This window comes from Anoplopoma fimbria, chromosome 11 (genome assembly GCF_027596085.1).
Source record: "Anoplopoma fimbria isolate UVic2021 breed Golden Eagle Sablefish chromosome 11, Afim_UVic_2022, whole genome shotgun sequence".
Taxonomy (NCBI): Eukaryota; Metazoa; Chordata; class Actinopteri; order Perciformes; family Anoplopomatidae; genus Anoplopoma; species Anoplopoma fimbria.
This window is the reverse complement of record NC_072459.1, coordinates 18857772-18871874: the sequence shown is the minus strand read 5'-3', so window position 1 is coordinate 18871874 and position 14103 is coordinate 18857772. Positions and strand designations below refer to the sequence as shown.

Sequence of the window (14103 nt, the reverse complement as noted above, 5' to 3'; positions counted from 1 at the left end):
GGCGAGAAAATCAAATATCACGATATTTTTGACCATATAGCTCGATACTGTAATAATATTATTTGATTATTTGTGCTTTCTCAAATGTTTACACAACATTTTTCATAAATAATAATCAGTAATGTGAAAGTAATGACTTAAGTGGGTAAAATAAATTAATAGAACAGCTGGAACAGTCTGGTGAGTTCAGAAAACTACATCACTTCACTGCAATGTTGCCTTTGAAACCACACTTATGCAATATTCCGTTATCATAAATCTAAGACTGATACTTATTATTGATAAGATGCACAGTTCTGTTCATGCTATTCTTATTAGAAAAGCATGGCCCCCAGTGGACCAGTGCATTGTATTGAAAATGTATTTTCAATTTGCTCACCTTACAAAGTCCTCCAATGGGCCGGATTGGACCCTTTGGTGGTCCTGTTCTGGCCCTCAGACCATATGTTTGACTTCCATGGTCTAAAGCGTCTTTCACACATATTTACTGGTAAATTACTGGGATAACCTTTTATGACTACTGATTGACTGTTGACACATGTACAAAATTCTTGAGAGTGTGCTGTGTTCCAGGATTGGGCTCCCTGACCAATCACAACCAAGTTATAAAACTTGTTCTTACCTCATAGTCTCCAGCGTAGCATGGCCACTGTTGCGACTTTGAAATGAATGATACATTATTTTTTTTCAGCAATACAACCCCCACGAAATGATTTGTTTCAATATTGGAGTTGGAAAGGATTGCAATGAATGTTAATGTTATTACACCAGCAGCACTAGCAAATGGTATAAACGCCAAAATTGCTGCAACAACTTATGAGACTTGATTGAGGACAGTAATGGCCAACATATACTTCTTTCATAATGCTATAGGCCCTTATACACTCTAAACTTCAACATTTGTTATAGGTGCCTAGCCAAAATGGAATGTTCATTACAGATCTATGGCTAGATAAACTTGGCACACAGTGCCGGGCTGCATCTCAAGTTTATCAGGTTCTCAGTTTTCAGATGATGTTTACCACCACTTCTTTGTGGCATGTACTATTAACCTGCTTTCTCCTGCTAAAAATCCTCTCCCCCACTAAAAATAATAAAAAATATGGGTCTATGGTTAAGAGGGGTGGAATGGAAGAAAAACCCAGTGCTTCTTTGATAGACAGCAATGTCAATACGCAATAGTACAAATTAAGTGGCAACATCTTACAGTTGGACCATGCCACTGACTGCTCCTTTTAGTCACATTGTGTCACATTGAATAAAGGGGTGGTGCTGATGGTTACCCAGAAAATATGACCTATTGAAGAGGCTGAGTAGTTATTACATTTTTTTTTGGTATATTTCCAAATACTAGTGTTTAAATAGTATTCGTAAGAAATTAGATTTTTTTTTTTTTTCTTCTTACTTAATTTGGGGCAACCTTGTGAAGGGACGGCTCCATTAGCATTCAGCTATATATGGCTGATGCAATGGACCAGCTGAGTATAGATACATTTTGTTGATAATAGTAATATTTTACTGTGTTATAATAACGTTGTCTATCAAGAACCCCCATAAACTGTATATAAGAAGTGGACGAGGAATTATATTCTGAATCAGCTTAATGTAGAGTTGTAGATATGGGGTATTTGTTGTTGTTGCCTTTGTTTTACTCTATTTTGCATTTTGCCATTTATAAAACTCAGTGTTGCTTTTGTGTCGAAACCGGTCAGGAAAGGAAGTGTTCACACTCCTGTGTGCTTTAAATGGTCTTTGTTTTCATGCCTACTACTATCAGAAGATTGAAAAGTGTTTGCACGCATGCACGTACACAGGTGCATAAAAACACCCACGGCTTCCTGGAATTCCAACAATGTAAAGGTAATCCTCAGTTGAACTAAAAAATATTTCAGTCACATGAGTAGAGACTGTAACCTTCCTGAAACTTTTATTATGAGAAGAAATAAAAGAAGTAGTGATTTTGATTTATAACATCATTCTCCTGCAGATTCATCTTCTCTGTGTCTGCTACTAAATGTTGTTTTGTCTTTGATCTGATGAAAATAACATTTTGAGAAAGCTCCTTATATACTCTTACTTTTGACTAATATTCATAATAATAACTTAATCAAGCTTTGATTCCTGCTGTTTATATTGTGTGAGTGAAGATGTGTGAATATCATTTTTTGGTTTGAACAATGATTTGGCTTTGTATAGACATTACATGGAAGACCACCTCCCCAGTTATTGAATTCTGTTAACTTTTTCTATTAAACACTTTTTGGTCCATCCTTCTGTCCATTCTAAAATACACTTTGCTTAGCACTTGCCTTGTTTTATTTGTTAAAAATAATGTTTGTGATCAAATATCTCTTGACATTCCCATCAGCCTCAGTTGTAATTTGTGTTTACTGCTCATTAGCACATGTTAGCACAGTGTTTCACCAAACTAATAAGGTGAACCTGCTAAACATCAGGATGTTAACATTAACATTATGAGCATGTTAGCATGCTTACATTAACACAGCTCAAAGCATTGCTCATTGATCACAATATCTAACTGATAAGGATGTATTGAATGAACTAAGGTTATTTTGTTCTTTGTCTTCTCCTGACTCCTCACAGTGTGATCGCTCAAACTTGAAAAGTCACCACGGAAAGTTGAACTTGTAGCAAAGTGCTAAAGTCCATAAATTGTTTCTCTGGATTTTCGGTAACACTTTATAATAAATCCAATGATTATCAGTGTAATTACATTTTAAGAAACTGGATAATGCTTTAATACTTTAATACTACATGACATAGTTTGTTTCCCTCCTGCCCTCCCCAATTTTTGGAGTCTCCAGCCACCACTGCTGTACAGTGTCAGTTTACAATGTTTATGTCACAGTTTATATCACAGTGGTTCATAAGTAAGAAACACAGATTAAAAGAACAAAGAATTGCGTCGCCATTTGGGTACATATTGACCAAACACATATACCTGTTAACCTGTTTTTTTCCCCTAATGATAAATTCACCTCTTCAATTTAACTGATGCAATGACTAAAGTAAAAAGAAGAAAATAAGAAAGCAGACAAAATCAGTATGGATTGCTAACTTTGATGATAATACAATAAAAGGCACAGCAAAACTAAGAGTCTACAGGAATGCTAGTAGCTCCTTGAAGCTGCACAGTGGATCAGTATGCAAACAAGCTCACATTGACAATGCTAATACTAAGCAGGTATAATGTTTACTATTTTCACCATCTTAGTTAAGCTAATTAGTATGAAGACATTTGCTAATTAGCACTTAACATAAGGTACAGCTGATAGATATGCCATTAGTCATGCAGATATTTGGTCATAAACCAAAGAGGAAAAGTCAGGGGATCAAAAAACGTCCTTTGGGGACAACAATCTATGAACCAAAACGTCTTGGCGACGCCAGACACACTGACATTGCCAACCCCATAGCGCCACCTTAAAAAAGTATATGACAAAATACAATTTTGATCTGATGATGACACTAGATGAAAAGTCAGAGGATCATTAAAATGATTATGACACATCCTCTGAGAACCCTAAATGCCTGTACAAAATGTTGCATCAATCCGTCTAAAATGTTCAGATATTAAGCCTGGACCAAAGAGGTAGATTGACTGACTGATATTACCATCCCTAGAGGTCAATAATCTAATCCTTATTTTGTTTACAGAATTATATCTTGAATTATATTTACCACGTATTGAACAGTTGCTGCATGTGATTAGCTTAACACTTTACAGCATTGATGGGATATATTTTGTTCAGTTAAAGGGTAAGTCTGGTGATATTTTATAATTTATTTTTGTCGACAAATCCAAGATCCAGATCAAAACAAACAATGAACTGGTCTTACTGAAAAAAAGTTGTGTTTCTGTATACCAAGTCTTATATATCTTCTTCATCTGTGGCCACAGAGCTCAATTTATTAAAATAACACCAATGAGTCACACTGTGTGACAAGTTCCTTCAATACCCTGAACACACACTGAAGTTTGTGTTGAATTAATCACACATACACTGTGCTGCTGCCAAAAATACTCTAACTAATATTAGATTACTACAATGTGAATTAATCTGCCACAAAAAGTAGTACCCAAGTGAAAACAAATGCAACAGTATCTCTTATTTGAGTAAAGTTAGAAACTGCATTGACCAGCTGTTTTAGGAAACGTCTGACCCTTTATTGTTTCAGAAGTTTTGTGTTTAGAGTAGGAACCGATGGGCTTGGGGTTGAGGATATGGAGAACATATCGAGGGTCGTACTTCTAATGGAATTTGCTGACAATTAGAAAAACATGTAATAATAGAAGCCTTATGAATGAGGGTGACTTTTCAGTGTTCCAAGTTGAAAAGCGATAGTGACCTAATCGCAGGTAAATTAAAGGTAATTTGTAAAGGTAAAGAAATATCATCGGTCAAGGTAGTATGACACTTCTTATCACTATGGTCCTAGACTGCTGATAGTAAAGATTATTTACTGCACTACTCAAACATAGTGATTGAACGTAATGCTGAATTTCTCAAATATAACTATGTTTTTTGGAGGACTATTCTGAGTGATGAAGTTATTTTCTTCACTATAGCTTGTTGTGGTCATATAGGCTAATAACAGGTCTATTTTAAAAGAAGAGTTCAGCATTTTGGAAAACGCATTTCTTTTCTTATCAAAAGTAGAAAAGATTGATACCAGTCTCTTTTGGTTAAGCATGGAGCTGCAATCAGGAAGTGATTAGCCTAGCTTAGCATAAAAGCTGGAAATAGGGCTTGCCTACCTGGCTCCATACAAAGTAAAGAATAACATTTCCAGCACCTATAAAGCTGTCTGATTAAGATAGTGTAACTTGTTTCTTTAACAGGTAAATAAACAGAAATGCCAAAATTACAATTTGTGGTTTTATTGGAGTCACACTGTTTTCATGAAAAAAAAAGTTTAATCATCTAGTGTTGGCTGCCAGATATGGTCTTTGTGGTAACTTGGCAAGCTCAGAGTAAAAACAAACTCTGGAAAGCTTTGCCTGGCTGTTTAAGAAATATTTCTGGTATGTAACTCCTCCAAGAAGCACAATGCTAGCTGCTTCCCCCTGCTTCAATAATTTATGCTTAGCTAGGCTAACCAAGTCCTAACTCCAGCTCTGTATTTAACGCACAATTATGATAGTGGTATTGATCTTCTCAATGCACTTTGAGAACCTCAGCAAGTAAGCACATATTACAAAATGTTGCAAAATTCCTTCACTCTATTTCTTGACCATCTCATACATGTAGCAGTAATAATGTGCTGTCCTAAATAGCCTCTATAAACATTTTAGCATTGACACAAGCTTCCTGATGGATCAACAAATAAACCCAAGCACATCTCTGAGTTGATAAGGGCTAACACCTAGCAGTGCACAACAAAATCAGACTCAATCCTCAAACTTCATGACTCCTTCATAGCCGTGGTAGGTGAAGGGTTCAAGGACGGGGCTGCAGGTCTCTTGAGCAAGGCAGGCCATCCTATTGCTGTCACAGTTGTCCTCGCTGCCCGGGGCAATGTACACCCCATCAGCAGAGTGGATGGACGGGTCCTCGTCAAAGTAGTTGTGGGGTCGCAGCAGGACCCCGCCCCCGTTTCCCACAGTTACCGTGTTTGGGATGTCCTCGGAGTGAGGGATGTGGAGGAAGCCAGTGGTCACCCAGGCAACCAGGTCCTGCAGACACATTATCATACACATCATTCAAATTCCTTCAGCTAAGTTATCTCAATTGAAATTTGCATATGTGTTTGTATTATCCTATTCATTTCAAACACGTGTTCCATCTCAACACACCTCATCCTCGATGCTTTCGTTGTCTTTAATGTACTTGCTGAAGTCCACGGCTGGAGACCAGATGTTGTTTTGACTGTACAGGCTGCTGCTGGTCTGCTCTAAGTCCTTATGCTTGGTAATGGCAACCTTATACCTGCAGACAGACAGAAGAGTCGCAGAGCGAGTTGACTCTGGGTGGCCAGCAGAACCGGGCCTGAAGATCTAAGGCTGCATTGTGTCTCATAGGTTATTTCAACCCTATTGCAAGATTGCAGCTACAATTGTGTAATGTCTAACGCCAACATTACTAACTACACCAACGCTGCACTGGTTCCGCATCATACGGGCAGACAGTACGACGGAGAGCGGTAAGAGGAAGGGAGGAGGTCTGGCAGTGCTTTGGAGTGCAGGGAGCACTCCTGAGGACCTTTTTCAACTCTGTGGTGGCATCAGCCATTTTTTATGCAGTGGTCTGCTGGATCAGCAGCATCTCAGCAGCCGACAAGAAGAGACTCAACAAGCTTGTCAGGAAGGCCAGCAGTGTGCTGGGGTGTCCACTGGATACGGTGGAGGTGGTGGGAGACAGGAGGATGATGGCCTCACAAAAGAAGTGCTCACGATCAATAACTTCTAACAATATGAGGTTGCGGTTGACCAGTCTCACCTGGCCCAGGACATGGCCCTCTCCTCGGGCTCGCTTTCTGGGAGGTGGTCCCCGGTGAAGCTGAACACCTGCAGCCTGTAGGAGCGCTGGTGGCCCCAGCAGTTGGTCTTGTTGCTGGCGATGTGGAGGTAGCGAGGAGTCTTGGTGTCATAGCGCAGAGCTGCCTCCTGTGGGGGTGTCACAGTAGACGTTAGTCCCTCAGTCAAGATTCAAGAGTCACTTTGTTGTCACAGCTCTGGGGGACTAAGATATTGTAATGTCATTAAACAGTACATATGAGTATATCATGGGTTGCCAGAAATATGTCATAAATGGACTATTAGATAAGTTGTATGTTTACACAGACTTGGGATGCCTGATATCCTGCATTATTAACACAATAATGAAACAGAACCAATAAAGTCTCTTTAAAGCTAATAGAAGGAACTTTCATTTAGTGTTAATAGTGGGAAAAGGGGGTAGTCTTTGCAAGTACCACAGTCCCTTTGCATTTTACTTTCAGCAGGGAGCTAGTCTGCACTGAGCAGTCCTGGTTCTGGGTCTCCCGTGCCTCCCCTCCCTCCAGTGGTATGCTATAGTACCAACACTTTTATCATAAACACAGTGGTTGTAAAGATATGAAGGGTGATGAAACTGCAAAAAACAGTAACACCCACAAAGCATGGTAAAAGAGACAGGGTCCTGAAAGCTCAAGTTCAAAGTGGGGTGTCGGCGCACCCTCTCTGTGAGGTCCCATGACGGGATCCTCACACCGATCGGCCACCCCTGACCCTATCAAGATTGAAGAGTACATGTATTTTCAGTTCATTAGTAAACTGTGCAGGAACCTGCACACATCAACACTGAAGGCTGTAACATGACAATGATTAGGTTCAACAGGAGATGAGTTACGAGAAGACAGCACTGTCAGGGAGAGGGGGCGGGGCTATTTGGGCACTGCAGCTGTGTGTGTAATGGGTGGGTGTGTCAGCTGGCTGTCAGAGAGGAGAAAGAGAGTGAGAATGTGTGATGTAATGGCGTATTGATGTAATGATGAATGATGGCTCACAACTCCTAAATCTTGATCCAAGTAGAGTCTCAAGTAGCAGACTCGAGTCCTCTTCTCCCCTTGTGATTAATGTAATTAAGGTCCAACATATATTACAATAAGTCATCCCTTTATGCAGTAAGAATCATATAAAAGTTTGTTTTTTAATTTATCGTTAAATTTATCGTATCGAAGATTTAAAGGACTTTGTGGAAATATCAGAAATGTTGCTTTTTTTCTCAGCCTCCAAAATAGTGTGTTGGTGTCTGAGTTTGATTGAAAGTGGAGTCAGGGGAACAGAGGGACAAAGTAAACTGACTTGTGCTGTAGCTTACAAGCCATGGACTGTTGGTGTGACATTGGCATCTTAACTGGCAGAGAAAATATTTGCCAGTGTGTTTAGACGCCGTTTAATGTGCTGAGTTGGTTGCTAACTGACAGCGGAATAACTTGCAAACACAACACTAAGATCACTGTATAAATTTGTTATGGTGAGTGTGTTAGTGAACATTTGCCTATTTACACATCCATCCACCTGATAAGTTCAATATTCTCTCTCTTTTTGCTCTGTTTTTGTTCTCCACCAACAGTTAAATGCTCCTCACCCGCTATTCTCTCTGTGTCGGTCTGCTGTTTGGTTCTCAGCAGGTAGTGCACAGTGGCTTTTACAGCTTTTTCACTGAGAACAGCTTCCTGCTGCTGGAAACAAGATTAGTGAGAGACTTTACAGGCTGTAAAACTTGAGCTGAAAGAGGCCAAATGCTACATACAGCTGAAGGGAACTGGCTGGGTAATACACAGCCTCTGGACTCCACGTAAACATTTTTTTCTCAAAGGTCAACGCAGGAAATGTGATTTACAGAGCAGATAAGTAGGCTTCGGCAAAAAGAAACAATTTCTCTTTTCTGTAGTTAATTACGAATATGTTAATTTAGCAATATGTATTTGTTGACACTTGTAACAAATTGATTGCTTTATTTTAAACTCAAAAGTATATCTTAAAGGGTTAAATATTAACGACGATATATATTGTTAAAAAAAAAGCAAGAATATCCTCCCCAAATGTTGTATATTTAAGAGTTATATGCATCAATCTGGTGTGCTTTGAGAGCAGAATAAAGAGGTTAGATACACAATTGTGTGCTCTTGAAAACAGTTGTGCCTCTGGTAAACAATTTAATCATAAACACATTGGTTGTGTAAATCTGAATGATGATGAAAGGGTGAAAAGCATTGTGAATAATTTAGAATTATTGCATGTTACTTTTACAATCCCTGGATAAAAAACAAGTATTTAGAGATAATCATGTTTTTTATGGTTAGTTAACAATTGCGTGGCTTCATAAAAAGGTGTTTGGGAATAGACCCCTTCATTGTAAACATAATTTATGTTAACGTCAGTGATAAATTGTAACAAAAACAACTGTGAGACATTCTGGTGTGGAGAACGTGTCATGCTGTCCCCACATTTCCACTGAATGTAGTTCATGACCTTTGTTGCACACTCTCCTCTAAATGTAAATTAAATGCAAGCCACTATTGTAGAGGAAATGAAAGAAGGCTGACCTGTTCTGTTGTGAGTTGCTTCTCCACCAGCTGAGGGACCATAGCGTAGTGATCGGGCTTCCATGGCAGCGACACATTGACATATTCCATGTCTTTCGTCTGGAAATAATTCTTCACACCTGCAGAGGATATGAGGCAGACATGTTGTAATAACACTTGTTTTCTGTTGGTTTGAAACCTTTGGATGTTCCTGTAGAGCCATGTCTATGGAAGCATTTGGCAGAGTAACTTAAAATAGAATTTTATCTCACGGTAGCTTTCTCATTTCCTACTAACATAGTATGCATTAATTGGGTTGAAATTCAAATTCATAGCAATAGCATGGGCTATCCTTGAAAAAAAATGGAAAAGCCATTTGACATTTCCTTTTCAAAGACCAACTCTGCTTTATTCAACAATGTTCAAATATTAATTCAAGTTTGAAAAACAAAGTGCAATATAACTTTCATATAACTTTATGCAGATTCTCTGACAATTAAAATAAAAAAAATTGACATTTCATTTTAAAAGACTTACCCAGCTTTATGGTTGATAATAATGTAATGTTAATTCAAATGTGAAATTGAAAAGGGATGGCATCAACAATTACATTTCTTTGCTTTCATGCTGTTTCCCTGAAAATGGCAAATGCAAAGTGCACTTGCCATTTTAAGTTCGAGCAACCTGTCAGACAGTCAATCCCAGATGGCGAGACAATGTGAGCTGGTTCTATTCATCCACCACAAGTAGAATTGTTTGTTGGCTGGAGGTGAAATGGCAGCTGCTAGTGGAAGCGATTGTGAATTAAGATAACAAATTAGATAATAACCTGTTTAACCAAGCAAGCTGGCTCAGGTTTGCCTTGGTTCAGCCCCTAGATATGCTGCTATAGGCCTAGACTGCTGGTAGACTACCTAGGATACACTGAGCACCTCTCTTCTCCTCTCCCATTTCATCTGTATGAATTAATGTCCCATAAATGCACATTACTGACTTTGCTTCTTCCCTGGAGTCTTTGTGCTTTCTTGCCTCACAGGTTCCATGAATCACGATGCTTGAAACCCACTGCAGCTATTATTATTAAAAGTTGCAATTTGCCTTCTGCATTTGCATGGGTCTGTCCAACATCAAAACATTACTTTGAGAGGACAGATAAACTAAGAGAGCACAAATTAAATAAAGTTAATATTTGCATGTAGCCTAAACTATTATTCAAAAATCTATGCTGTTTTTTTGAGGATCTAAGAAGTATCACAAAACCTACTGTTAGGATATTTGATATTTTTGATAATTTCTTAATCCATTATAATCTTCTTATACCACTGTATAATTACAGCTATAAGCACTCATAATTAATAGGATCATAGTGTGCCCCTTATAGCGACATTATAATGCATTCTTTAAAAAAAAGATGATTATGTATTAAAACATCAGGAATGATAATACATTATGATCTATGCAAAAACATGTCAGTGAGAGCCCAGATGAAGTTTGATGATACTTGATCTTATAACTCATTATAAAAAGCTTTATAATGTGTTATGATGATTTTGATCATGAATATTTATGCTTGCCTATAACTATAATTATACAGTGCTATAAGCAGACGCATTTTTTTGTTGTATAGTATGTGTATTTATTGTCTGTGTCTGTGTAGTTGTATAGTATGTGTATTTATTGTCTGTGTCTGTGTAGTTGTATAGTATGTATAGTAGTTGTATAGTATGTGTATTTATTGTCTGTGTCTGTGTAGTATGTGTATTTATTGTCTGTGTCTGTGTAGTTGTATAGTATGTGTATTTATTGTCTGTGTCTGTGTAGTTGTATAGTATGTGTATTTATTGTCTGTTGCAATTATTGTTTTCGTATAGTATGTGTATTTATTGTCTGTGTAGTTGTATAGTATGTGTATTTATTGTCTGTGTCTGTGTAGTTGTATAGTATGTGTATTTATTGTCTGTGTAGTTGTATTGTATGTGTATTTATTGTCTGTGTAGTTGTATTGTATGTGTATTTATTGTCTGTGTAGTTGTATAGTATGTGTATTTATTGTCTGTGTAGTTGTATAGTATGTGTATTTATTGTCTGTGTAGTTGTATAGTATGTGTATTTATTGTCTGTGTAGTTGTATAGTATGTGTATTTATTGTCTGTGTAGTTGTATAGTATAGTATGTGTATTTATTGTCTGTGTAGTTGTATAGTATGTGTATTTATTGTCTGTGTAGTTGTATAGTATGTGTATTTATTGTCTGTGTAGTTGTATAGTATGTGTATTTATTGTCTGTGTAGTTGTATAGTATGTGTATTTATTGTCTGTGTAGTTGTATAGTATGTGTATTTATTGTCTGTTGTATAGTATGTGTATTTATTGTCTGTAGTTGTATAGTATGTATTTATTGTCTGTGTAGTTGTAGTATTTAGTGTCTGTATTTATTGTCTGTGTCTGTGTAGTTGTATAGTATGTGTATTTATTGTCTGTGTAGTTGTATAGTATGTGTATTTATTGTCTGTGTAGTTGTATAGTATGTGTATTTATTGTCTGTGTAGTTGTATAGTATGTGTATTTATTGTCTGTGTAGTTGTATAGTATGTGTATTTATTGTCTGTGTCTGTGTAGTTGTATAGTATGTGTATTTATTGTCTGTGTCTGTGTAGTTGAGCTGCTGCAACACTTGAATTTCCCCCATGGGGATCAATAAAGGAATATAATAATTATAAGTAAGTGTATAATGCAGAAGTGTACTTCCGCCACTCACCCAGCACATCCAGGTCCACCTTGAAGTTGATAAAGTGGGTGTGGATGTTCCCCAGCACGTTCTCCGCCACCTGGTGCCCGTATCTCAGGCTGCCGTCCACCAGGTAGGAAGAGGAGATGTAGCCGGTAGCGTGCACCTTGGCCTCCACGGATCCACTCTGGTAGAAGATGAAATCCCACATGTAGTCATAGTTCCCAATGGCCGTAATCGTCCTGAAAACCAGGGCGCTGTTCACCATCCCCCCGTAGCTGTTGTGGAAAAAGTCCGAAAAGTGCCTCCGCAGGGGCTGACCCATGTTGTGCTCAAACACGCAGATCGAGTTCCTGAACCTGACCGGGGCCGGGACGTCGATGTAGCGGTACGTGTCCACGTAGGCGGCCTCGTAGGGGCAATCCACGCCGCGGACCAGTTCGTGCGCAAAGCGACCTATTTTTTTTTTTTTTTGATTTGATTTGATTTAAATTTATTTCGAACATGTAAAAGAAAACAAAAAATATATATCATACACAAATTATTGATGTTAAACAAAATAGAAAGCATAATTCGATACATAAATGATAAATACTTGATAATTGTAACATGTTCGAAAAGGGGTGGGAAGAAGTTTACACTTATTTAATCCCATCCCTTCTCCGTAATTCATTGAAATTAACATTCCTTAGTCATAATAATTATTAACATTTTCATTTATTAATAAATATACATATATATATATATATATATATATATATATATATATATATATACACATTATATATACATACTATTCCGTAACGTATCCAAACATATATATTATTATTATTATTATTATTATTTCTTTTCCTACCTATCCCGATGCTCGAGTCCAGAAACTTGGTCAGGATCATCCCGGGAGTCACCGAGCCGTACACCGACATGGCCTCCTGCACGCTCAGCTCGTAGATGATCCTCTCGCCTTTGAAACGCACGTCGAACACCCGCATGCCCGTGAGAGAGCTGAGCCCGAAGGCGAAGCTCCAGTCCAGGTACAGGACGTGGTTGTTGCTGATGCTGTAGCGCTTCCCCTCTGCGTAAAACAGCTGCGGGCCGATCTGCAGAGGCTTCTTCCTCGGTTTCAGCGACCCGTAGTCCGGCGACTCCTTGTAAACTATTTTCTTAACAGACCCCTCGTCGTATTTCTGTCGAAGTTCCTCCACGGTGTTGAAGTATTGGCCGTTATAAAGCAGCCGCTCCACTCTCCAGTCGGACGCGTTCAGGCTCCGGTGGTTCACCTGCACCTCGAAGCCCACCGGGTGGATGTACATGCCTTGAACGTCCCTGAACAAAGAGATCCAGGTCTTTCTTTCCCCAGATCGGAGTCCGCGGGGCATCTGCTCGAACGCGTTCAGGTTCTTGTCCAGACCCACGTGGAAGCTCTCTTTCATCAGCTTCTCCAGCTTCGAGTACACCTCCTCCAGAAGCTTGAAAAGCAAGGCGTATTCCCCGATGGTGACCGTGCGCGCAGTGATGGGGAGATCCGTCTTGTACCTCTCCATGGTGACATCCTTGTGGTATTTTGGGTTGGGAAGGGGCCCCACGACGTACTCCCTGATGCAGCCGAGTTTGCCGTGGAAGACCACCGCCGTCGCCTCTCTGATCGGGTTCTTTCCGTTCCCATCCAAGTAAGCCAACGCGTCCGCCTTCTTGGGCAGGGACAGCTCCATTAAGAACAAGAAATTATCCGACGGCTGGGTGATCTGGTTGGTGGATATGTCCAGTTCTTTCTGTTTGAGCAGGTACTGCTGGACCTGCAGGTACTCCTCCCGGGAGAGGTCGGCGAACGCCAGGCTGCGCTCGTCGTGTTTGCCCCTCAGAGGGTGGAGGCGCCGGGCTGAGCATTTGGGCGCCCTGCTGGAGTGGATGCTGATGAGGACGATGTTGAGGACGATGGAGACGAGGACGAAGACGACGAGCGCCCATTTGGCCAGAGAGTTCATCCTTCTCTCTACCATTACGCGCGGGCTTGGGCAAAGGGAGGCGCAGAATGAGCACCGTCCCGCACCCCTCTCTTCATAACCACAACCACAACCCTTTCCCTTTGGGGGGGGGGGGGGGGGGGGGTATTCCAGATCTTTTACTTAAGTAAAATTAGAAATACCACAGTGTACTGATACTCTGTTATAATTAAATATATTGCATTCAAAGTCTTTAGTAGAAAAGTTTTAGAATTCCAATTGTAAGTATCCCTATTTTCATGGCTATAATTCTACTGTAATAATTGCTGCTGTTATTATAAGTAGTCTTATTATATGAATCATTTATGTCATATACATTGAATGTGTTGTATCTAAGAAC

At 39.3% G+C, this 14103-nt stretch overlaps 1 protein-coding gene across 1 annotated transcript; it reads right to left on the bottom strand.

The window, feature by feature from the left end:
* Nucleotides 1-2646: 2646 nt before the first annotated feature.
* Nucleotides 2647-13770, bottom strand: aoc2 (amine oxidase copper containing 2). The gene is made up of 6 exons (XM_054608093.1): nt 12617-13770; nt 11791-12216; nt 9055-9173; nt 6462-6628; nt 5819-5951; nt 2647-5698 (listed from the first exon to the last, which is right to left on the bottom strand). Exons 1-6 carry the CDS (start codon nt 13758-13760, stop codon nt 5414-5416), a joined length of 2274 nt encoding a protein of 757 aa, XP_054464068.1. The 5' UTR covers nt 13761-13770; the 3' UTR covers nt 2647-5413.
* Nucleotides 13771-14103: the final 333 nt, after the last annotated feature.

What these genes read in the sequence shown, in the direction of transcription:
- aoc2 (XM_054608093.1), bottom strand. Translation starts at nt 13,760, where the DNA reads ATGGTAGAGAGAAGGATGAACTCTCTGGCCAAATGGGCGCTCGTCGTC. An exon ending in GGACTCGAGCATCGGGATAG is followed by an intron (nt 12,217 to 12,616) that starts GTAGGAAAAGAA and finishes AAAAAAAAATAG; the next exon opens with GTCGCTTTGCGCACGAACTG. An exon ending in ACGAAAGCATCGAGGATGAG is followed by an intron (nt 5,699 to 5,818) that starts GTGTGTTGAGAT and finishes ATGTGTCTGCAG; the next exon opens with GACCTGGTTGCCTGGGTGAC.